The sequence below is a fragment of the Pteropus medius genome, unplaced genomic scaffold (genome assembly GCF_902729225.1).
Source record: "Pteropus medius unplaced genomic scaffold, Ma_sr-lr_union100, whole genome shotgun sequence".
NCBI lineage: Eukaryota > Metazoa > Chordata > Mammalia > Chiroptera > Pteropodidae > Pteropus > Pteropus medius.
Window position 1 is genome coordinate 20,693,663 of NW_024351073.1, and position 25,458 is coordinate 20,719,120.

Here is a 25,458-nt window from a genome sequence, read left to right on the forward strand (position 1 = left end):
TCTCAGCTTCCTTCTCTCTGAACTTTCAGCTAATGTCTGTGTTCGAGTCCTGTCCTTACCTGGACTCTTGCAGTGGTGAGTTAACTCTGCTGGTCTTCATTCCCTTCAGCTCATCCTAAGCCTTACTTCGTAAGGCACAGTCCCACTTAAGTCTTGACTCTGCTCAAAACCCCCTCAATGGTTCCGCTCCTTCCCAGAGAATAAGTCTTGAGTGTGGGGCATTCGAGGACTCCCATCCTTGGAAGCTGGTGTAATCTAAGACCCTGCTCCATTAAAAGGGGTCTGCGTTCTCACCCTACAACGTGCCATGCCATTTCCTGCCCAGGTCTTTGCTTTCGCTGTGCCCTCGTCCTAGAGAGCCGGCTACCTCTCTCCCCTTTAGAACATGACTCCATTCCTGATCAAGAGCCAGTCCCGGTCAAAGGACACCCTCCAACTATTACCTGCATCCTCTCCAATAACTGACTGGTGATTCTGGTCACACACTGCCTTGTATTTGGGTTACTGCTGTCCCATTTCTCACTGTTACGGTATTTCCTTCCCTAAGAGTCTACGCTTAAAATTTTTACGATGCTGCAGCATCCAGGAAAACGCCCTGCATAAGAGGTACTCAAAAATGCAATACTTTATATATGATTAAGTCTTTCCGGGGTGACAAAGAAAACGAACCAACGGTCTTTTAGGGCTGTCGCAGGTACACTTAATGAAGATTAAGCAGCAGTCTTTAACGTCCAGGCGACCTGAGAATGCTTTCTCTGCCTCTTACTGACGAAAACATGCTGGACGGTAAGGCTGCTAGGCTGGAGGAACGAACCAAGATGTGAGATAAAACTGCCCCACCAACTCTGAAGGGCTCGCGGCTCCCCCTAACCCCCACGCTGGGGCTGAGGGCTCGTACGCTAGCCTCCCCCGAGCTCAGGAGCGGGGCGCGGGTCTGCACCCCAGAGGCGCTCCCCCGGCCTTTCCCGGGAGCACATGGCAGAACCACGCCTAGGCTTGCGCAGGCGCAGAGCCGCTGCGTTCGGCCCCTTCCCCTCGTTCCACCGCCAGGGCGTCCCAGTCCCGTTACCTTGAGGGCTTCGAGTCCCATAAGACGGGATTTACGGTCCTGATCCTTGATGATGAGGAAAGGCCGCCCATACTCATCGAAGGCAAGAGTCCCCACGGACGCCATGGTGTAGGAGCAGGGCTTACTGTCCGGCAGCTGGCGAACACCACTCCGGAACCGAGAGCGCACCTTCCGCTCGCGGGAGGGCTCAACGGCCCGCGCGTGCGCAGTCCAAGCTGCGTGAGATTTATTTTGCGCCTGAGACTAGTTTAACGCCAGACAGTACTTTCTGGAATCAGCGGTCTTCGGAAGCTTCTACCACCCAGGAAGCTGTGGGGGGAAGTTTGAAGTCACGGACTGGAACTTTAGAACTCACAAGTCAAGGGGAGATCGAATTTAGTCATTTATCGAAGGTATACAATTGAGTTTCTGGATGGTGGAACTGATTTACTTAGAGCATTATGTTCTCCCTCTTTCCTACGCCGACTTCGAGAAGATGGTAGAACCCACTTCCGGATCCGCCCCCCGCTGCCGGAAGTCTCGCGATGGCGGGAGGAGGAGGAGGAGGTGAGGCGGACGGGAATGGAGCGCTCCCTGAGCGCTGGCCTGGGCGCGGGCCGGCCGTGGGGCTCGCGGTCGGCGGGGTCTCTGCGGCCCAGTCGGGCCGGTCGGATGCGGGCGGGGCGCCTTCACCATCAGGCTCGGAGTCCGGCGTCGGGCGCACAGTGCTCGTGCGCGCCGCGCCTGTCCGCCCTTCGGTGCCTGCCCGGGTGCCCCGTGGTCAGGTCGCGGGCGCGTTGGCTGGTCCTTGGATCCCGCTGCCCGGAACTGTTCGGAGCGCTTTCAGATGACTAACTCACTAGTTCTCGGCAAGCTCTTATGTGATTTAGGGGCTGCAGTTACTCTGGCTGGCTGGGAGTCACAGCGTTACCATTTTACTAGCTGTCTTTGGGGCCAGTGACTTGACCTGTTTGTGCCTCAGTTACCTTGTCTGCAAAAATGGCGGTAATGTATCTTATCTACCTTACACAGCTGCCGTACGGATTCACAGAGAACAGTGCCTGGCTCTTACCAAGCTCTGTTTAAGTAAAACCCGTTTTGCACGAATGGTCCAGTAACTTGCCCAGCCTTATGCAGCTGGCTAGGAAGAAGCAAAATTGTGCCAAGGGTCCCGCTCTGAAGCTCTGGGGGGTGCCTCGGAAATCTGGCAACCCTAACTGAATAGTCTCTGGTCCTCCAAGCCCCTTACACTGCTTTTTCTTCAGCGCCCTGATCACGACCTAATGTTTTATGGGCTTAGATTTGTTTGTCATGGCTCTCCAGCTTCCCCGCTCCTAGTTGACATAGAACACGACTTACCCCTGTTGTATTATTATTCTTAGCCTTTATTAGATGGTCAAATGTTGCAATGTACGCACATTACAACATTTAATTAACCCTGGCCTGAAAGTCAGGAACTGGCCTTGTCACTGGGTGGTTGGTGATCGTTTAACCCAGTGCTTGGCCCACTTTCAGGACAGAGTGATGATCCAAGGACTTTGTAGATTTTGGAGTCAGGCCTCACTTCGCTTTCACTTGGTCCCTTCTGTCTTTCCTCATTCAAAATGGTGTGGTGACTTCTGCCATCTCTGGCTCATTAGACTTGTCGAGTATAGGAAAGGTCTAATGATGTTCTCCATGCAGTTTGCTTTTAGTTCCTGTCTAAACACGGAAAAAAAGGTTTTTCCTAGTATCAGCAGATGCTGTATACCGAAGGACATAAATGATTTTAGACCAGTACAGGAAAGGCTTCTTAAGGCACCAGAAAAATATGTTAAAGGGACATAAAACATATACTGTAGTTTTTCAACTAGTATGCAAATGCAGATATACAATAGCCGTTAAGTATTGTGACATGCAAATATAAACCCCACTTTAAACACAGGTGGCAGTTCACAGTTTCAAACAGGCCTGTTCTTCCTGGTCTTTTTCCTTTGGCTTGAGCTTGGATCAGAACCCTGTGTACCTTTTTGTACATCTCAGTCACTGCCGCTAGCTTTAGCTGACCCAAATCTGTCCCTGAAAATTGAAATTTTCAACCATTATCAGAAGTCAGTAACCAGGCAAGCGTGGAGACACAGAAGTTCCCCTCTTTGGGTCCTTTTTTTCAGGTTGACTCCCTCCAAGCGCTCAACAAAAATAGCCACTTGTCGCCACAGTTCCCATGTGCTGGAATGGCTTGATCCAAAGAGCACATCTGACAGAAATCTCTATCATTTATTTGTCATGTAGTGAATAGTCTTATGAATCTAAACATGTTCCATTAAAAGAATTAGAAATTTGTAGAAACAATCTCGATTTTAGTTTCAAATCTTCAGGGAATGGTTTTCACTGATAAAAATCAATACTTTTTTTTATTGACTAGAGGTAACAGTGTAGTCATATATTGGATTTACAGAGTAACTTTAAAAGCTCATACAAATTTTTGTGAAGTTGAAAGACTTGCAGGTGTAAACCCTTGTGACAGAACATTTAGTGATTGCATCAAGGGATGCTACTGCTGGTGTTGCCGTCCTTAAAAACACAAATATTGTGATTTTGCTCAAAAAGTGCCATTCCAGTGCACGAGAGTGAAATACACATTTAGCCTGGCATCGGGGTCCCCCACCAGCCTTCCTGCTCTCTCCCCGACTCTGCTCAGCTGCCGGTTCGCCACCTTCTATGCCTTAGCGCATGGCTCCCTCACCCTCGTGCACACTCACATTCTCTGCCAATGCCATCCTGGTTCCCTGTTGGGACCAGTCATTCCTCCACCTCCCCCTATATTTCTGTAGTGTTTTCTACATGTTCTAGCATTTCTCACAACCTGCCTTGTATCTGCTTCACCTGGACCCTGCACACACAGGTTAGATAGGAGGCCCCGAAGACAGGAGCTCTTTATTATATCTTTCGCTGGTCCACAAGGGTACAAGTCTACACAGGTGAAATAGAATCTGGGTTGTCTGATCACGTTTGTCTAATTAACCGTCTACCGGCTTCTGTTGACTAGAGAGACTGCCCATTAAAGGACAAACGGGTAAACAAAAGGTGGTATGTCCATACAATGGAATATTATTTGGCCATAAAAAGGAATAAAATGCTGATACATGATACCACATGGATGAATCTTAAAAACATGATGCTAAGTGACAGAGGCCAGTCACAGAAGACCGCCTACCGACCACTTTCATGTGTTTCTACTCTGAAAGTCCAGAGTAGCGCCTATGCAGACAGGAGGTAGACGACTGGTTCCTGAGAGATGGGGTGGGGGGTGGGGTGGAGTGAAAAGGAAGAATAAGGCGGGTGACAAGGTTGTAAAAGGTTGTGTTTCTTGAAGTAATGAAAATGTTTCCAAATTGTATGTGTGGTGATTGTTACAAGTATCTAAATATGCTAAAAACCTTTGAATTGTACATATTAAATGGGCAAATTGTGTGGTATATGAATTATATTTTGAGAAAGCCGTTAAACATTGATTCCTTTCCCCCCATAGTATTGAGAATATTAATAGTGCCTGATAGTCATCACTTACTCTGTCAGGCCTGTGCTGAGGGCTTTGTAGGCATTATTTGTTTAACTGTCCCAGTAACCCTCTGAGGATAGCAGGATTCCTGAGTCTTACAGGTGAGGAATCTCAGCCTTAGCAACAACTTACCTAGTGTCACACAACTAGTTAAGTTCTCAGAATCCAGAACTGTGTCACTCAAACCCTCTTAACCACTATGCCACATAGTTGCAGTGCCCACAGGATTACTTTATACAAGGCATACGAGGCATGGCACATGTGCTCTGACTGTTTAAAAAATATTCAGATGCATGAATGACGACCATTGTAGCATATAAGGTCTTTTGTGTGATGCTGGAAAGTATATGAAAATGTATAGCAAACTCTTGCTTTCTATCGAACACTGTCACCTTCCTAAACTTCCATTTTACCACCCGCACCAGCCGTGGACTTTTGTTGTTTCGGTTTCTGAGTCAGTTTCCACTATGAACTAGTTTTGAAACTCACTTTAGGGGACCTCAGGCATCAAGAATTAAAAAGCCACACTGAACGGGAGATGCTGGTGGTTGGTCAGCTGCCCTGCAGCAGGACTCACTGCTGTGGGCCAGCTTTTGGTGTGTCCTGTGTTCAAATTTGTATGCCAAAAAGTTGTAACAGATCATTTCAGGAGAGGTAGGTGGCACAATGGCCCCCCAGGTAGGTCCACATCCTAATCTCCAGGACTTGTGAGTCAAAGGTTATGAGTATGTTACATGAGAGATTTCGCAGATGGGATTAAGTTAGGGACTTTGAGATGGGGAGATTATCCTGGCTTGTCTGAGTGGGCCCAGTGCCATCACAAGGCTCCAATACAGGACTGGGCACAGCGGCAGCCCCTGGGAGCTGGAAAAGGCGACGCTGGCAGACTCATCACACCCGGGAGCCTCTAGAAGGAACGCGGAGCTGCCGGCCCACTTCAGTTCACTTCCAGAACCGTGTGATAGTAAATGTGTGTTGTTTTCACCCACTGAGTGTGTGGTCATTTACCGCAGGTTGTGGACACTAAGCCAGTGGGCCTTTTGAATGGCTTGTTAATTACTGAAACTGCAACGTTAATGCTTTTGAATGATAAGAATCTGTGTCCTCTTCCTCCTCCCCTTCCCTCTGGAGTCCTGTGATTTTCATCTTTGCTTCTCATCTTGATGGTGGGCTGCTTCAGGGTGGAAGGTCTTGTTCCCTGGGGGGTTCCAGTACCAGGCACAGTCCTTCACCTTTGATTCTCACAATGACCTCACAAACCCCACTTTTTCAAATGAGGAAGACGAGGCTCAGAGAGGGAGGTGTGTGGGGTCCTGACCACAACAGGCTCCAGCTCTTACCTGTGGGGCTGTGGTGATTAATCAATTTCAATCTAAAAAACTTGAGGTCTTATGAATGCATTTTAAAGGGTAAGACTCAGGAGGTAGCTATAAAAAGTACCATTCATTTCCCTGTAATCAGTGTTTGGAATTTTTTTGCTTTATTTTGTGCCCATGATAGCACTGAAATGATTATTTTCTTTTTCTTTTTGGATCTGCTTTAAAAATCTATTACCATACTTATTTAAGATTTTTAGTAAAACCTATTTTTGTCTCCTTTGTTACTTCAAAATTCTATTGTGTGACTGTATTAGAGAGATGCCTGACCAATTTTGATGCAAAATCCTTTTATCCTATTTGAAATAGAGTAATAGACATTTTCATGCTTATTTGTTTATGAGGCTTTGTTCCGAACCATAAAAATATGGAGTTCATGGTTAACATTTGTATTAATAGATATGGAATTCATAAAATACCCAGTAGGTATGAATATACTGTTTTCTAAGTTTTACTCCTAGAGACAAAAAAATGTTGGAAAGAAAACATTTTAGTTTTCCATCAGTATCAGATAATTTTCTCTAAAACACATTAGTTCATGGAATTTAGAACTCATTGTAGAATCCTACATTTGTAATTTAAATACTCAGATAATTTATCATTCTTTGAAAAGCATGAGTTTATTTGTCAGTAAGAATCATAAAAATGCTGCCTTGGATTTCAGATTTGATGCTACCTTTCTATTTTCCGCTCGCTCTCAACCTAGGCACACCCCCAGGAACACTTAAAGAAGGAAGTCAGTTAGGAGATGTCCTGCCTACAAGCCTCGAAGCCAACGGTTTGAAGAAAAGCAGTTGGGGACTCTTATTTACCGGGATCGTCGGCGGGGCACTGGTGGCTGTGTATGCGGTGGCCACACCATTTATAACTCCGGCCCTCCGAGCAGTCTGTGTGCCCTTCGTACCTGCGACCGCAAAGCAGGTCGAAAATGTCCTGAAAGCGCTGCGAAGCCGGAGGGGGCCGCTCGTGGACGTCGGCAGCGGCGACGGGCGGATTGTGAGTTACGCTAAGACGTGCAGGTTGGGAGCCAGAATCGTTAAAATTTGTTTCGTGTTTCTTGTGAGCTTTATGCAAAGACTCGCTTAGTCTGACAGTTCAATAAAGCAGTCGTTTAATTTTGTGTTTGTTTGGCTGAACTATCAAACCCTCCAGCATGAATTTGGAATTTACATTTTTCAGATTTAATTTTTTTCTTAAAGGAGAAAATGCTCTGTAGATATGCCAGTTAAAAAGGACCAGTTAATTGGTAATTATTATATTGCCTGTTAAAAAACTTGGGCCAATAGAGGTGGCATAACTAGAAAAACTTGTTAAATCATCTTTTTTTATTAATGTTTGTTTATACTTGTATAATTTCTGTGGGGTAATAGAGTTGAAATAGGGCAGAGCCAGTGCGTTAACTTCCACTTATCCATAGGTTAGACTTTTAATGACCTCAGCTCACTTTGACCCCAGCTGAGAACCTGTAAGAAAAGACTCAAGGCCACTACTGGCAAACAGGTGTCCCAGAGCATGATCCACAGGCAAGGTGGCACCGTCGTAGGCCTCCATCAAATGATGAGCCGAAAAGCGAGGCTAGCAGTATGCAAGCCTGCTGTTCTGGAAACAGCGTGGAGACCAGCAGGCCCCAGCGTGTTTCGCCAGCTCCTGCAGACATGGGCCCTGCGTTTCCATCATGGTAACCTAGAATAATCAGGGAGAGGTAAAAAAAAAAAATGTGCCTTTAAGAAATCTGGAGATGTGTGTATTAATCAGGAGGAAGTTTTAAAATCCAGATTTGATGTTTTATACATCCAAGTGGTATCTTTGTGGTTTCTCAGAAAACAGTTCCTTCTTAAAAGAGGCGACACCACAGTTACTTGGGAGATTACCTTGGGTGGGACAGCGTTTTCAGGGATGTTCCCTCGAAGAGTGGTGGCAAGACCAAATGAGCAGGGAGACCCCAAGACCAGCCCACTCTCCCTGTCACCTTGCAGAGGCAGGTGGCATTCTGCAGTTGACTTTATTCTGACTTGTTCTGTTTTACCTGCATTCAGTTTTCAGTGAACAATCGTAAACACCAAGGAGACGTGTAATTAATTGCAAGTTCTTTATTGACAGGTTATTTTTATCGCCTATTACAACTAGCTCACAGTTCATTGTCCCAGGCACATTTACTTCTGCTACTGCTGTGCTATCTCTGGAGAGAGACGGTGGGCTTTCAGCAACTTTGGTTGGCCAATCCAGACTTAATGATGTAGTTGTCCAAAGCAAACTTGACAGTCTGTTCCGATGCTCGGGGTGAAATCTTTGACAAAAACATGAAAACCGAGTTTAAATTGGCTGGCATAATCTTGCCCATAGAGCTATATGACTTTAGGGATCTATCTTCAAGTGCTGTCTTGAGTGAAGGAGGAGCCTTTCGATGGGCCGTTTTACGATTATAGAGAATGTGAAATGGGAAGTATTCATATCCTTTGACCGTGTAAGTTGATGCTTTTCTTATCCTGAGTAAACACTGGCCTCTTTCTGCAGGTGATAGCAGCTGCAAAGGAAGGCTTCGTGGCTGCGGGTTATGAATTAAACCCATGGCTGGTTTGGTACTCCAGGTACCGTGCTTGGCGAGAAGGGGTACAGGATTTGGCCACATTTTATATTTCAGACTTGTGGAAGGTATGTAAGGCGGAGAGCGGGCCTAGAAACTCCAACCAAAACTTTGTAATTCATAATTAGTATGGTTGAAAACTGAAAAATAATTAAAATACAAGTGTATATTTCAGCACAATGAAATGTGAACGCCTTTCAGATGGATGGATTTGCAGATCGACTCTGCCTTAGCGTAGAAGCAAGTAAGAGGTTTATGACATAATAGGTCACGTGAATTCCAAGAATTTATTTGCTCAATTAAACAAGTTCTCATTTCTGTTGATTACAGAATGATGAGATTTTTTTTTTTTATTTCATTTGGAAATCTCATAAATTGTAATATAGGCATTAACTTGTTAAAGTCATTCTTGGTAAATAGTAGACTCTGTGTGTGTGTGTGTGTGTGTGTGTGTGTGTGCGTGTGTGCACATGCACGTGTCTGTATTTAAAGAGAGGCAGAGAGAAGACACCTCCAACCATGCTGTCATGGTCCTTCCTCGTCCTCAGAAGTACAGGATACTTCTAAGTTTATTTGCGCTGTGGAAAAAAAGGCCCTGTAATTTTGTTTTAGGAATGCTCCTTAGATGCTTTCTCTTAAATAAGAATTGCCCATTTTAATATCGTCATCAGTGCTTGCATTCTTTTATACCATGTATACATAAATGATCTCTCTGTGGAGAAAATAAGACTTTTATTAGGCAATAAGAATTTTGACTGGCAAAGCACTTTTCCCCCCAGGTTTTTAACTAAAGATCATTTTATTGCATTTTTTACTTATTTTAGAGAAGAGGAGAGAGACTAGAGTTTTAAGGATGGTTCAACATGAAAAACAGGTGGTCCTGAGCTCCCTCGAGTGCCTGTGAGGCTGCTTTGGTGTAGAATAGGGTAGCGTGGACCAGGGGCACAGACGGCTTGGGGCCAACTGGCTCGGCCACCAGCTGGTCACTGGACGAGTCACTGGCCTTTCTGATGGATGACCTTTGGGGCAGGCCCTGCATGGAGTTGCTGTGAGATGAGATAAGGTGACTTACGGGGAAGCATTTGGAAAACTCGTGGATTGAACTAAGGAACGAAAATGAGCGCATGATGTTTTCCTTGTGAAATCCTAAACGGGCCTGTGAAACCTGCTGTTTGGTGAAATGGGAAATTGCTACTCATTTTGAAACAAAAGTTAAGCTGGATGTTTGGCTTTAAAAAGTTAATCTGAAAATTATATAATTGTATTAACCAATGTTACCCCAATAAACTTAATAAAAAAAAGTTAATCGATGAATTGTTTCTCCCCCCTCCTTTAGGTTACCTTTTCGCAGTACTCAAACGTCGTTGTTTTTGGGGTGCCTCAGATGGTGAGTATGCACTCCCTGGTTTTAGTTTGTGAAGGCCCTTCCAGCCCTAACAGAGCACCTCTCTGTGGCCTGCTCCCCCCTGTGCAAAATGACAGCCTCCCATAGATCCTGAGGGAACACTGGATTTCACTTCGTTGGTTACACAAAATACTTCAGGGCCTTAAAAGTTTAATCATAAAAGATTCAGTCATATTTTAAAGCTTTTGCTTCAGATAAAAATCTCAATTATCTATCTAAGCCCTAAAACTTCCAGTCTGAAAACTGCTTCATGAGCTCCCAGTGCCTCACGCAGTTGGAGATTTTCACGGTCACTCACTTCCATCCAGCTGAAATCACTTGGGGAAGTTAATGGGATGTTCTCTCTGAATTGATCATTCCTCCGATTTTGCAATAAGATAATTTTCAGGGCGAATGAGCACTGACTAGTTTCAATTGACCTCAGATGACTGATTTGTACTGAACTTTGATTATATACTTTCAGAAGTGAAAATACCACAGCATCGTAACGGTCCTAAATTTAGCCATTGGAGAGATGACCAGGAAGGGATGCGTTTGCTGTAATTGTTGGTTTACAGACCATGTAAAGAAATCCCTTTTCGCTTTCCAAAGTCTGTAATTGCAGCCATAATAATCTTGGAGAAATTGGATGTTTGCTGAAATGCCACTATAAAACTGATATGGTTTTCAATTAAAAAGAGAAATTTCCTTTTTTTATTCTGTTTTCTTATTCATACCTTAATTTTTGTATAAGATATTTCAGTACTTGTGAAATTTATTCATACCGTTAGAAACTTCAGTGCAATGCCATTTTATTTTTTGAAGTCAATTTAGAAGTGTTTTTGTTACATATTCTTGAAAGTGTCAGGATTCTATATGTTCATAATTCTCCATAAGCCTAAAGTGAAGGCGAAGCCTGGGTGCCTACACTTTTGATGTAGAAATAAAGGGTTGAAGGCAGTATCCTTGGCGATTAAAAAAAAATACTTTGGGATCGTAGACTTGCTATGCAATTTGATGGTTATTGACTACTTATTATGATGGTTGGACATTCCTTCAGAATAGTTAGCATTTGGGGGCAAATAACTTTAATTTGAAATGCATGCTTTCTAAAAACGGCGCGGTATCTATTGGGACTTCCATGCAGTGTTAAGAGTCCAGATGATGGCCTGAGATGTGAGCTTATGAAGCCACGGCAGCTCTCTCTCAGCAGGGGGCAGCAGTGGCCTTTGGTAGTCACTGTCACCACATAAGTTGTGGGCTCCAACTCCTTGTGCCTCTGACCATGTTCGAGGATTGTCAGTTTTTGGAGCCGTTCACTCAGGGGAAATAAGAGTCCTATCATTCTGATCAACACTCCTGCAGTTATTGTCCAGTCTTCTGTACACAGAGAAGTATTAAATAAGAAATGTGTAGCAGTTCACTGTCCCCAAGAAGGAGAAGGGCAGCTGCCACACGGGACGCACTCACATGCCTCGGAGTGACGGGTCCAGTGCACTTGTGGGTTTCCGTGCCGGTGGATGAGGATCGTGGCAGCAGAGGGCCTGGGCAGCTCCTGTCGGCCTGGAGGCCCGGTGCCCCGTGTGGAGGGCCCAGCTCTCCACCCTCATCAGGCTTTGCCTGCGTGGAAGCCTGAGCGAGAGCAGGCGCGCTGGCCGGGGAGCCCTCGGTCACTCCGTCAGCGCTGCAAAGCCCTTTTACCTGCCCGGGCCCGTCACTCAGTCCCCTGTGAAAACGCGTTTCCCTTCCCTGAGCACGGGTCAGTGTTCTGGTCCGGCTTAGGTGCCTCAGCAAAGCCAGAGTGCCATGCAGTGTCTCGGGCTCAGCAAAGCCAGGGTGCTGTGCCGTGTCTCGGGCAGCCGAAGCACATGTAGGTAATGACAGGGCCAGGAGAACGTGTGGGGAACTTCAGAGGGAGAAACCTTGTCACAAACCCTCACCCTGCTTTTGATGCTGGACCGATCATTTGTGACAGCCGTTTGCAGTCAGAGTTCGAAATCAGAGGTGCCCTAAAAATTTCACTGGTCTGCATCTAACAGAGTAGTAACGAGAGTCACATTTGGACCTAGCAGCCCAGCAGTAGGGTTGTAAATGCCCACACTTAAGACGAGTTTATGTACCATGAGCATCTTTTCAAAATGGAGAACAGATCACCTGTGTCCCTGTTGAAAACCCTCTGTGACTTCTTGCTGCTTAAAAGCAGCGAGGATAACGCCCAAACCCTCCGCATGGCCCTGAGGCTCCCCCAGCTCTGTGCGCACCAGCCCGGGGCCTCCCCTGGGCCCCTGGACTCCACGGAGTGCGGGGCCCTGTCTTCCCCTGACTTCAGTCCCCAGCTCTGGGCCTAGTTGGCGAACACCTATTGACCCTCGTGGTCAAATGTCTTTTCCTCTGAGAAGCCGGCCCCGACCCCCACAGGGAGCCGAGCCCCAGGGCCCCTCTTTTCCATTCGTGCAGCGCCTGCTCCCCTCTCCTTAGACAGGGCAGCGAGCATTTCCGGGCGCGATGGCTTTGGCAGTGTTTGCTCGAACAAAGGCCACGTTTGTGTTCGCCACCAGACCTCCAGCATGGCAGCCTCGGCAGAGTGACGCTCCGGAAGTATTTGTTAAATGGATGAGTACTTATGGCATAAACATACCCATTAAGTACATGTCTCCCGGTGGGCTATTAAAATTCATAATTTCGAAGAATGACTAATATAATTTTGGTTATGAATCCTGTTATGAATCAATGGATGAAAATATCACCATGTTCTGATAAAGAAATGATTTGCGATTGAATCATTTATCCTTCATTCATTCATTTGACCAGTATTTATTCATGGCCCACTTGGGATGCTTCAGGGGATGAGAGAGAATCATCTCTGCACTGGGTGCGTCTGTGCTAGTGGGGCGAGCAGATACCAGGTGAGATGCCTAATAAACTGTCTACAATAGAAAGGGGTAGGTGCTGTGCAGCAGAGACTGTCCCTGATCAGGGACATGTGGAGGTGGGGGAGGGAGCTGTACAGCTGGTCTGAAGGGGGAGCAGAGGACCTGGCAATTAAGTGCTGAGGGGTGTGAGACTGTTGGATTGCAGGAGCAGCAGGGAGGTGAGTGAGCGGAGGGAGGGGGAACGGGGGTTGAGACGGGAAGGACACTGGGCCCTTGTAAGGCGGGAGCCATCGTGGGTTTGAGTAGAGGAGCGGAGGAAACCAGGGGTGCCGAAAAGGATCGCAGGCCACCGTGGGGGGAGGGAAAGGTGTGAAGGATGACTCTCAGGTTTCCGTCTGAGCAACTGGAAGTTTGGGGTCACCATTTGTGAGCTGGGGAAGATGCAGGCAGAGTGGCTTGGGAACAGATCAGGAATCCCAGGTGGCCTGTGCCATTTGCCATGTGTGTGGGGGTGTCAGGTTGGCAGTGGTGGATAGAGGAAGTTCGGGGCTCAGGAGGACTGACTGGGGGTCACGTTTTGCCCCCGGAAGGAGTTGGAGCACAGGGGTGGCTGAGATCACCCAGGCTGAGGGCGGAGCCATCCAAGGCCTGAGCCCTGGCCTCTGACAGATGAGGGACACCCAGCAAAGCACTCTTGAGAGGAGGAGGTCCCGGAGGAGGAAAGCCGAGGGTGAGTTACCTGGAAACCAAGTGAAGCCAGTGCTTCAGGGAGGAGGAAGTGACCAGGTGGCTCAAAGCTGTTGATGACCATAGCTAATTTGTCTTACATGCCTTTGAGCTGGTTGCAGCTTATGTTTAAAGTTTTGAAGATGTAATTAGAATACGATGAGTGCGTTTCACTTTGAAGCCTGTAATTGTATGAATAAGTTTGAATTCCATTAGACAGACATGACACATCACCGCTTCTCTGTGTGTGTGATATCAAGACCCAGATTTGTTGCATATTTCTGTGTCATTTAGTCAGTTAATTTCTTATGATTGAAATAGCTCCTTTTCATTTTAGGTTTATCTTGACTTAGCATGTGACAGTCATTTGGAAATAAAAGAAACTAAAAGAGAAAAGAATAATAGTAATATGAATATGTTTTCAATTACCCTTTTTACGAACACAATTACCATAAGAAACCCCTGATATTTTGGAGAAACATATTGCCTCATTCTTTGCTTGCTTAATTTTTCCCTCAAGGAACAAAACTTTTTCTGTTTTAAAGTCATGTTTTCTTGGCTGTTTAAAGAATAGAAATATTCCATCCTTAATGAAATTTATTCTTTGTTATCTTGGTATTGATTTTAATGAAGAATCAGAATTTTGGCTTACTCTGGCCATTGTTCATGTAGAAGAGTTTTTCCAAGCCACGTTTTAAAGGAATAAAATCTCCATAGAAGTATCGTCGATTTGTTTGTCTTAGTTGACTGTGGTACTTTTCAAGGGAGCAGTTTTTGCTCAGATCTTGGTTTCTAAATAGCATATCCCACTCAGAGGATACACGAATGTGTAAGAAATGGCGGACACGGGGCTGAGGAAGGGAAGATACAAAAACCTTGAACATTGTGTTGTAGCAGAATGTAAGACGTGCTCAAAATATTTGATAGGGGCTTGTCCAAAAGAAAGAGAAGCCGCTCGAAGAGCCTCCCAGTGTCCAAACTGGGACAACTTGACCATTAGAATAAACGAGACAGTAGTGGATTATCACCGATTGGATGAAACGAGAGTCTAGGGGTTCATACAGAGATAGCCGGCTATGTAGAGAGAGAGACGGGGAGCCCTTCCTTGCAGTAGAATGTAGAATTTCATCCAGAAGGAATGACAGAGTTAGCAAATCTACACTTTGCAACCATTATAGTAAAAATTGACTCAGGCCAGGATCATCAGTGAATGCCACATCTAATGGGGGGGACAGCTCAATGAGTAACAGGATATGTACATCCTCTCAAGGTGTTTCCTGACAAATTACTCATTGTAGAGGAAACATACTGACCATACTGTGGAGACACCAGATTCCACCTTACCCAGTAGTGACCGTCACCTTCAAAGCAGGAAGACCCGTGGGCATGACTGTGGGGTCCTGAGCTGTTCACAGCTCCACTTATTGGTACTGCCGAAGACTCACATGCCGTGTCGTCACCAGCAAACGTAAGAGATCACCCAGGTGAGGGCCATTTGGAAAAATAACTCCCGTATTTTTAAAGGATGTTATTGTCGGAGACAAAGCTGGAGGACCTGTCAGATTAAAGGAGAGCGAGGAGACAGCGAACTGCAGTCTGGGGTCCTGGACTGGGGACGGGCGTCATAAAGGACGTGATTGGGACGTTTATTTCATTGGACTATAATGTTATGTTTCCTGAACATCATACTGCTGTGGCTGTTTCTTAGAAAATATTTTCTTAGAAGACACTGAAGCATCAAGGAATAAAGGGGCATGTTGTTTGCAGCCCATTCTCAAATTACAAAAAATTCGAGAAGGGAAGAGGGCAAACCGGATAAAGCAAATATGACAAACCTAAAATTCACGAACCTGGGTAAAGGTGGATGGGAGTTCTTTGTTCTATTCTTGTGACTTTTCTGTAAATTTGAAATTGTTTCAAAATAACAAAAGAAAGAAGTGGAAAGAATATTCTTGGAGGTGAAAGTGGTAATATGTTTTTAGGACCTGAAGATAAACTTTTAAGTGATTGTTAATTCGCTGATGTCATTACGATGGGAGTACTTTTACAACCAATAAAACGCTTTCTTCACAGGTAGATTGGTAATAAAATGATACTGAAGTGATAAGAGGATTTTACTTTTTATAAGTTAGGCCGACTAGCAAGAAATTATCAGTAGATACAGATGTATTTTTTAGAAAATACGAAATACTTCATTATGAATGTGTATATTTTTCACAGTCTAATTCCATTTTATTGATGCTAGACGGTATTGATTTTAAGATGCACCTTTGCTGTTGAGTAAGAAAAAAATATTGCCATTTATTCTAAGACAACGTCAATTGTAAGACTGCAGAAATGTTAAAAATGTGGAAAAGTATGTGTTAAATGATTGAGACATAGTAGATTGAAATGTTTAGGTAGGTTAATAATTTAAATCTGCTTCTCATTTTAATTATTGCCACATCATGATTTTAGTTAGAAAACCAGAAACCTGTGATACACATGTGCTAAAATTGACATATTTCATAATTGATACTAGAAGTTGTTCTTATAACTGTTAATAGATTCTGTATTTTAACGGGTTGTTTGATAATGTATTTATGCCGTGAAGTGATCTTTTTTACAATTAGCGATTTTTTGCACAGATCTTTTCGGGCGGTCAATACAGAAGGACATTTGGGAATCACTTCTTCTGAATCACTGTTCCCTGACATAATGGCTGTCATGTCCACAGATGCCGCACTTGGAGAAGAAATTTGAGCTCGAGCTTGAGGGTGACGCTAGAGTCATCGCTTGCCGGTTCCCCTTCCCGAACTGGACCCCGGACCAGGTCGCCGGAGAGGGGATAGATACCGTGTGGGTGTATGACGTAAGCACTTTCAGAGGAAGCGAAAAGAGGCCCTGAAGGTCGATGCATTTCCAGTCATTAAAGTATAAAATTTATTGAGAGTGTTTTTCTGAAGTGTCAGTGGTCTTTGGTTTTACAGACTTACAGCTATGTGTTTAGCAATGAATATGTTTTTGTTTGGTATGGGATGAGAAATTACTGTCATTTTCCCTAACTTTTGGAGGAAACAGAGAAGAACAGGTTTGAAGTCCCCTTTTATGGCTTAGTCTAAAAAATCGTGCTTACAGTTTTTCATGCACTTGGAAGTATGAAAATACGAGTAAGTGTTGGGTCGCATTGATGGGTGGGCAGCATGTTGACAGTGCTTCACGTTACAGAGAATGCGATTTCATGTCGCCGATGAGAAGAAACGATTTTAAAGTGGGTATGTGTTAGTGAACGTTCCTAGTTCCTTATAACTTTATTCATCCTTAAGATTTATCTCTTTCTCCTCTGAACGTCATGGCAAAATTAATTTTCTAAAGGATTTAGAGAGGCATTTATCAGGAATAATTTGTTCCAAGGCTAGGTGAATACCGTATTTTATTGAATCTAAGATATGTAAGTGTGTATATTTGTGTATGTATACATCCCCATTTTAATATTTCTGAAATTGTGACGTACCTTCCAGCCGATGGTGTTTTATAGCCGTAATGGGCAGCGTTGTACGCCATTGGCTGCCATTGATGGCATCTCAGATTTGATGAAATAGGGCGCTCAGAGGAGACACGTGGCACAGTGGAGTGGTTGGCAATGATTTAATCCGCGATCGTGGACTTCAGACTAAGCCGGCCTGGGTTCGGGTCCGTCCTGGCCCCTCAGCAGGTGGCCTCGGACAGTGGCTCGCCCTCTCGGAGCCTTGGTTTCCCGAGTAGCTGTGTCTTTTGTGTAATGATACACTGAAGTGGGGACTGGGGACCAATTCGTAAAACTCATGGTATATAGTCTTTGGTCTGTAAATAGTATTTGTTATTTTAAATGCTAATGAAAAGCTTATTCACAGAAGTTGCACATTATTTCTGCTAGTCGCTTCTTTTATGAAAGCAGCCATTTATTTAATATTTCTCATTTATGAGAAGGGACTTGAACAATTTAAATAAAGACAAGTTAAGGAAAATCTTTGAATGTGAGTAGACAGGCCTCATATATCTGAGAAATTAATATAGAATAGTGGCTCAGATAATCTCTGCTTATCACAGAAAAGAATTGAACTCCCAGCCGCACACCTTGTAACCTAAATACCAAACTGCCTTAGAGATCTGATAAAATGAGATGGTTTGTGTTTTTTACTAAACTGATAAAAATGTGATCAATTTGATGATTTTTATTTAAATGAGAAGCAACCAGGGATTCATTCATTCATTCAGAAAATACTTATTGAGTGTCTACTGTGTAATGACCTTTCCCAAGTCAGTGGTGAATAGACATGCACGTCCCGTGATCTTACGGAATTTGTGTGCTGGAAGGGAGAGACAAAGACATGGGCGAGTGGGTGTGAGTGAGGTGTGGCGTTCTCTGAGAGAACGAATACTGTGTTAGTAGAGAGAGCACCGTGGCGGCGGGACGTTGTGGACGTTTGTCAGGTTTTTGGCGGCCACCATCTCTCCCTTTCTCAGTAGGCCCCGATTACCTAATGAAGAATGAACTCTCTGTCCTGATGTGCAGTTTTGGTGTGTGCCTCTCACTGTCACTCTGGCCAGCACGCTTGGAACAGGTCCTCTCACAGCGCCTGTGCAGGAAGGGTGGTGGGCAGAGGCGGACGTATTCCTGGTGGGTTTGTGGAGCCATCCAGTTATATGCATAGCCATAGAGAAAATTCTGGGGATTCTTCTTTATCTTCCCAAGATTTAGATGATGCTTGATCCTGCAACCTCAGAGTAGAACAGACTGTTTCGTAGAACCGTTGTGATTCATGGGATCTGCAAGATCTTTAATTGCTTTTTAAAAATGTACCTGTAGGTAAGAAGTGTACAGTCAGGGTTTTCCTGTAGAGGTTATTGTGGCTTCTCTGGCTGGTTTGAAATTTTATTAGTTATTAGGTTAAGGACATTGATCAAATTTGAACATGCTACAAAGTAGGGAATAATGACAGCAGCTGTGCTTGAAGTCAAGAAGAGGATTCAAAAGTGTGTAGATTGAAATCAGGGTTAATTGCTAACCTGGTAAAATTTGGAGTTAAAAACAAACAGGAATAGAAATATAGCTCGGGGGAGATGTAGCCTAACAGGAGCCATTGTGAACACACTCAGGTAAGGACTTGGGGTCATTCTCATCTGAATGTGTCTTTCTCCAAAAGCATGGACGCAGGATCGCGACCCAGGTGTGCCAGGTGGGCGTCGGCAGACCCTTGGCCGGTCCTGGCATTCGCACTCCCTGACGTGCTTGGCTTCACCATGTGCACGTGAAACCAAGTTCAGAAGATTTGAGAAATGAGACTTCCACACGTCCTTCATTCACCATTGCTGGGCAGTGGTGTACCCTGGTCAAAACAGAATAGAAAACAATGCCAGGTTCCTGATATTTGGACCACGCAGACAGATGCTACCCCTCGGGCAGTGTGCTTTCCCTACGGCCACGGTGTGAAAGGCCTGCTGTGAAGGAAGAAACGTTCTCAGTGTGGAGTCTTCTGGGCTCATGCTACAGTCTGCATCTGCATTCCCTAGCTTGGCCCCGAGAATGGCCACTCAGCCCTTGCAGAGTCCCCTGCAGGCGTCTGTGTAAGTCCCACAGACAAGCAGGACATGCCTTGGTGGTGTGCTGTGTCTCGTCGCCCACCGGGGCCATGTGTGCCCAGCCTCTGTGAGGTGGAATGTGCTTCACCTGGCCTGGACAGCCAAGTCTGCAGGCCTCTGACCCAGGCCACCTGTCCTGGAGCAGGGGACACTGGCGGGCCCACCAGGGGAGGTGTGCAGACACCGCTTGCTCCTACCCAGCACTCATCACCCCTCTTCTTTAGTAACAGGATCCCGGGTTTTCAGGTGTCAGGCACCAGTGTGTGCTGGTACAGAGATCCCATCTCTTGGGCGTCAAGGTGGGCGGGGAGCATGTGATCGAGTTCTCGCCGGTGAGGTTTGAGGGGCGTCTGCTGGGCCTTCGGGAAAGGTTTTGTTGCTGACAGGAGATGCTTGAGGTGTAAGTGACCTTCCTGTCTTCGGACGGGCTGCAGCCACTTTCCAGCCACTGAGGGAGAGTGAAGATGAAGGTGAAGGCCAACGTGCTGAGGCTGGTGGAGCAGAGGCCGGGCAGCCACTTGGTGGGGATGTTGTAGAAGGCATGCCTCTGCAAGCAGGTGTGGAGTCCTGAAGTGACCCGACGTGACCGCAAGCCTTCCAGCTTGGCAGGGCCTCCTGCACCCTTTCCGCCGACCTCCGTGGGTCTGGGCGGCATCACAGCCGTCTTCATCAGAGACGCGTCCAACTCCAGCAGCACGCAGCGTCCCCTGAGCACAGCAAGGCTGCGGCAGCCGCTGATGGTGCGAAGTACAGGCGCACCGCGTTTTACCGCGCTTCACAGATGTTGTGGTTTTTACAAATCGAAGGCCAGACCCTCCACCAGCAAAAGGATTACGACCCACTTTATTGCGAGACTCGCTTTATCGCGCGATCTGGAGCCCATCCCGCAGTACCTACTAGGTCTGCCCGGAGTCAGAATGTCGGGAAAGCTGGTGAGTGGAGACAAGCCGTGTCAGAACTCCAGAGGAGAGGGCGAATGCCCAGAGAAGGAAGGGGGAGCCCGCGAAACCCCAGATGGCCTCACTGCAGAGGACACAATTGTGTCCCCAAGTCCTGGTTAGAACCAGGGACTGTTCTCGAAGCCCCGGGGATTAATACGTCACTAATGGTGCCTCATCTCCCTCTACGTGACACCGCCCCACCTACAACCTTGTCAAGGGAGCAGCCTAATGGGCACCCAGCTCCTTGACTCTTCACCAATTAGCGGGACCCAGGTCGGGCATCTGAGCCAAAGGCAGGCCGTGGAGACGGGATGAGCTATGCAGAGTTTATGTCGAGAATTTGAATTGTGAACAGGAAGGTTGGGGACGTCTAGGCGGGAGCTGAGCTCGTGAAGCTGAGGCCAGAGGAGAGGTAGGAGGGGTGCGAGAGAGGAACGGCCGGGTTTCTCTCTGGGTCAGGGACTCAGTCCAGAGAGCAGGCCAGTCCTGAGGGTGGGACCCTGCCAGACCGCCCCCTTCCCCCACAGCCATCAGGGCCAGAGGACCGGGGTGGCAGGAGCAGAGCCGTCACTGTCCCTAGACCAGCTCCGCTCGCCTCCACGTCACATTCGGTTGAGTGCTGTGCTCTCTGAAGATCTCTACTTAGGAAACAGGTTACTTTATGACAAAGGAAAATACTACTTGTCGTAACAGGTGTTAAACACAAGGAACTTATTATCCCCGACGTTGGCGCAGGCCATATATTCACATGGAAAAATGGGTATTCATATAAACGTAAGGAAATCTCCATCTACATAACAGTAACGGTTAGTCATCTGGGATTCTCTTAGGCGGAACACCTTTCTCCAGAGCGAAGTGTTCCCGGAATAATGAAACATTATGGTTACATCAGAATTGGCACACTTGTGACCTAATGGACTGATGCAAATTGAACATGAACCAAAAAAAAAAAAAAAAAATTCATAACTTTTCTAGGTGATGGAAATTCGATGTCTTCTCTAATTTAATATTATGGTGTGAACCTTATCCAAGAAGGATTGATACAATGATAGCTCATTGATCACTAGGTTTAATTCAAGGACGGAAGGAAGAATCAAATTTGTTTCCTTCTCTGTAATATCGTAGATGAAAGACAGCAGCGAAGTTATTTTTTATAAGAGTAAATCTTAATGTTAGAAGAATTTAACAAAACTCCATGTGTATCCCAGACTTGGTGGATCCGTCCGTGTAGAGAGAGCGTGTAGGGTTTGCTGTAAGGGTAGCTTTGCAGTGTTGTTTGCGGGGAACGTGGCAGCTTGAAGCGACGGAAAACATTAGGCTAAGTGCAGGTGGAGCCCAGCGGGCAGTCAGCGAGGTCGTGAGGCAGGGGAAGCTTCTAGAGCTCAGAGATCTTCCCTTTCCGCTTTCCCCTACACCTCCCTGTGCCGGCCACTTGTCCTTTACCATTGAACTACGTGGCCTTTTCCCCACACGTCCACTCATTTCTGATTTAAGGGTTACATGACGTATTGCCATTTTCAAGGGCATTTGCATTTTCTTAAGGAGTGCTTTCACAGGAATCCGAATTTTAGTGACACCGAAGGAGAGTGACCTGTAGTGGAGAAAGCTCAGCTCGTGGGCTTCTCTCTGGCCCCCACCCCTGTCGAAACTACCCAGCTGGCATGTCTGTTTCAGCTCAGAAAGGTGTTTCCCTTGATCTGAAACTATTAATCATGAATGGAAATTCATAGTCCAGAAACTACCATAGTCACGCCAGCTCTCATGTACCATCATGGCCGAGGGCTTTTACACACATTATTTTTAATTCTTCCATTAATTCCACAGTGTAGCTAGGCTCTTTCTCAGTTGGGTAAACTGAAGCCTTCAGAGAGTAGTTCGTTTGCTAAAGCTCATGCATAAATTAACAAGTAGTAGACCTGCAGTTTGAACCCAGGCCTGCCGGATGCACAGACCGATCTGCCTTCCCCTATTTCACAGGCCAGGGCGTGGGGAGGCCTCTGCTGCCGGAACTGATCCCACCCACCCAGTTAGTGTAGACATTAGGCTCATATGAATAACCCTGGAGCTTGGCTTCCGTGCCTCTTTCAATCAGGATGACTCTTTTTTTCGTAGGCACAGGGTGGCCCTTGAATTAGAGGCGTAAGCCTAGGAGAAGGGTAAAGCAGCTGATTTTCCAGAACTTTGCCCACTCAGAAATAGGTAGGCGAAATAGTATACTCTAAAAAGTCAAGCGGGTTTGCCACCTGCCTTTTAGGTCCGCCCTACCGAAGGGTAGGTAGGTCGGCGCAAACACATCCCCTGTGCTGGAAAATGCACAGCGTGTGAGAGCACACGTCTGTGTCACTTTGCTCTGGCCGCCGTGCGCTGGGAAGCTCAAACCACAGAAATGTATGTCGTGTAGCCCAGAGGCCAGAAGTCCAAGGTCGGGGGTCCGCAGGTCTGGTTTTTCTGGGGGCTCCTGTCCTCCGCTCGCCGACGGCTGCCTTCTCTTCCTACCGTGCCGTTTCGTGGCCTTTCCTCTGGGCACCTGCATCCCTGGTGTCTCTTTCTTTTCTCGTAAGGACACCAGTCCTGCTGGATTAGGGCTCCACCTTCACAGCCTCATTTTAACTCCATCACCTCTTTAAAGCCCCCGTCTTCACATACAGTCACATTCTGAGTTACTCGGGGTCCGTGCTTCTACACACGCATTTTGGGTGGACACGATTCAGTCCTCAAGAACATCTGAGAGCATCATCTTTAGAATTCAGTTACTGGACCCAGCCTCAATGTGCATCGATTGAGACCATTTAAGCACATTAGGGTGGATCTGTACAGAGCAGCTGTGAAACGGCCTGCAGGGCGACCTGTGCCAGTGCACGTGTGATTTCCAGATCGAAGCTCCTCTGCTGTGACGCTGCGCCTCAAACACAACCAGCCTTATGGAAAAGTAGGGTCAATGAGGGGCCACGCAGACCGGGGCAGCCGCGAACCCAGTGCATCATGAGAGCAATCGCTGGTACCTGGAGGTCACTCGGACAGTCTGGAAAGGCAGCTCAGAGGTGCTGCAGACTGTCCAAGGGGACAGGCATAAAATAAAATAGCACGGGGACGCTGGTTTGGGGGAAAGACAGTGCAGGTGAGCAGTGGAGGCCTTCCGCCCTGCCTCAGTCCCTGGACTCGGCAAGGTACACGTGCGTGTATCCTGCCAGGAAGAATCTATGAGGATATGAGAGACTGGTAATAGCTTTTGCTTCTGGGGAAGGAGAGTGGGGATTGGAATGTGAGGTGACAGGAAGACTTCCTTCATTATTTATTTTTAAAAATTGTGTTGCATTTTGCTTTTACTATGTATGACTTTTCAGTGAAACGTTAATTTTTTAAAGTTCACATGTACAGATAGACAATTAGCTTCGATTCACTGTTCGAAGCACCAGTGGGAGAGAGAACTACTCAGTGATGATGTGGCAGTGAGATGTGCTGAGCTGTCGTGACTGCGGCCACTGGGAAATAAGACTGGGAGATCAGAGAGCTGGGCGTTTTGGGCAGATCCATCAGCACTGAGTGCTGGGCTTGATGAAGATGGAGGACCGAATTCCCATGATTTGTGTTGTTTAATATTGTCAGTTCCTGATTTTGTTTTACCTCCAAGTCTTTCTTCCTTTCCCCCCAACATATGCCTTTATCATAGAGGGAAAGAGAGAAACACGTGATTTGTGAGGTCAGGTCAGTGGCTTACAGGAGCCGAAGTTCGAAGGGCACTGGGCGAGGGGAGGCGGGCGTGGAAGGCCATGGACGTGAGGGGTGAGAGGAGCAGCCCCGGACAGCGCCTCCTTCCCGGCTACATCCTCCTCCCCGGCCCCTCTCCCCACCCGCTCTAGGTCATGACCAGCCCCCTCCCGGCGGCCTTCTCCCTCATTGTCCTTTCCTGCCTTCTCTGAGAGTTGTTGCTAAGTTTTAGAACTGGTTATGTCCAACACCGAATTTTGGCAGCAAGTTCAAAGCCATGATGTTTTCTCTTGCTTTTCGTATCGTCTAAACAGGGACATATTGGGTAGAACAGCAACTGACATACCAAACAGCACTGAATGGAACCTTTATGATGGTGACTTTGAATAACCATCAACTCTCACTGTCCCCAATGGAGTCCTGTGCCATTGATTACAGGGACTGGCGATTCACCCCCCAACCCATAAGACAGCCTGTTTTGCCCTGGTGCACCCCCGTTAGAGATACCTTCTGCATACCTGGCTGAAACCTGGCTCCCTAGCATTTCCCACCCACCGGCCCTAGTTTTACCCTTGGGGGCACCTAGGCTAGGCTTTAAATGATCTTTCTGAAGTGTGGTCCTGGAGCCAGACACAGTCCCCTGGTGTGGCCCCACAGCCCAGGGGAGAACAGATGATCCCCTTCCTTACTCTTGAACTTGTCTTCAAGTAACACTGACACATGACATTCTCGACTCACATGGAATTTTTACTTATGCTTCTGGGTCATCTGTCCCATATCACATTCTTATATAAACCACATCAGTAGAGTTATTTATTTATTTTTGACCCAAGCGAGTTTTATATCTTTGAAGCAAGCAAAGAACCTCAAATATATTCCTTTATGAATTTTATCATATTAGATTTGCCCTACTGCTGTTAAGGGCTTTTAAGGGTTTTGGGGATCCTAATTCAATCATCCAATCATTTGGTTGTCACTGTGGATTTTATGCCACACACTCAGATTGAGACAGAGCTCTGGGATCCCCATGCTATTCATCATATGTACATACAATTTGATTGCTTCGAACATAGGCATATGCCTTTATAACCATCCCCACAATCAAGGTAATGAACAAATCCATCACCTCCCAAAGTCCCCTCCTTCTCTTCTGTTTGTGGCAGTTGATTTGGTGGGAAGAACACAACAGAAAATCCACCTTCTTAACATTTTGAAATGCACAGTACTGAGTCTTAGGCGCCATGTTGGGTAGCAGATCTCCAGAACTTGCTTGTCCAGCAAGACTGCATGCAGCTTCCAACCCCTGGAAGAGCAGCTCCCCACTCACCCTCCTCACTCATCCTCCCCCTGCCCCTGGCAGCCACCATTCTGCCCTCTCTTTCTGTGGGGTTCATTATTTTAGATTCCTCATGTAAGTGAGATCATGCAGTATTTGTCTTTCTGTGACTGGCTCATTTCACTTGGCCTAGTGTCCTCCCGGTCATCCATGTTGTCACATACTGCTGGAGTCTCTGTTTCCTTTTCACAGAGAATCTTTCTGGCCCAGCTCCCTCCCGAGATGATGTCAGACTCTCTAGCCTGGAGTTCTCAGAACTGGTCTTCCTCGCCTTTGCCAGACTTACACTAATATTTGCAACCACTGTAGGTCTCTGGCACCTGTCCTGTTCTACACGATT

General features: G+C 46.4%; 2 protein-coding genes across 3 annotated transcripts in view; one reads left to right on the plus strand and one right to left on the minus strand.

Moving 5' to 3' along the window:
• The window catches only part of CCT5 (chaperonin containing TCP1 subunit 5), a 15,884-nt gene extending 14,544 nt beyond the window's left edge, over positions 1 to 1,340 (minus strand). The window contains exon 1 of the mRNA XM_039842787.1: positions 1,070 to 1,340. Coding sequence (XP_039698721.1) covers positions 1,070 to 1,174 — 105 coding nt within the window. The 5' untranslated portion in view covers positions 1,175 to 1,340. The remainder of the gene's footprint in view (positions 1 to 1,069) is intronic.
• Positions 1,341 to 16,466, plus strand: ATPSCKMT (ATP synthase c subunit lysine N-methyltransferase). Of its 2 annotated transcripts, none has more exons than XM_039842791.1 (5): positions 1,341 to 1,615; positions 6,672 to 6,961; positions 8,480 to 8,617; positions 9,886 to 9,936; positions 16,249 to 16,466. In XM_039842791.1, the coding sequence occupies exons 1-5, from the start codon at positions 1,594 to 1,596 to the stop codon at positions 16,417 to 16,419; spliced, it is 672 nt and encodes a 223-aa protein (XP_039698725.1). In that variant the 5' UTR covers positions 1,341 to 1,593; the 3' UTR covers positions 16,420 to 16,466. The 2 variants fall into 2 exon arrangements, with proteins under 2 accessions (XP_039698725.1, XP_039698726.1); XM_039842792.1 differs by lacking the exon at positions 16,249 to 16,466 and adding an exon at positions 15,057 to 16,235 and having other exon boundaries at positions 1,444 to 1,615.
• Positions 16,467 to 25,458: the final 8,992 nt, after the last annotated feature.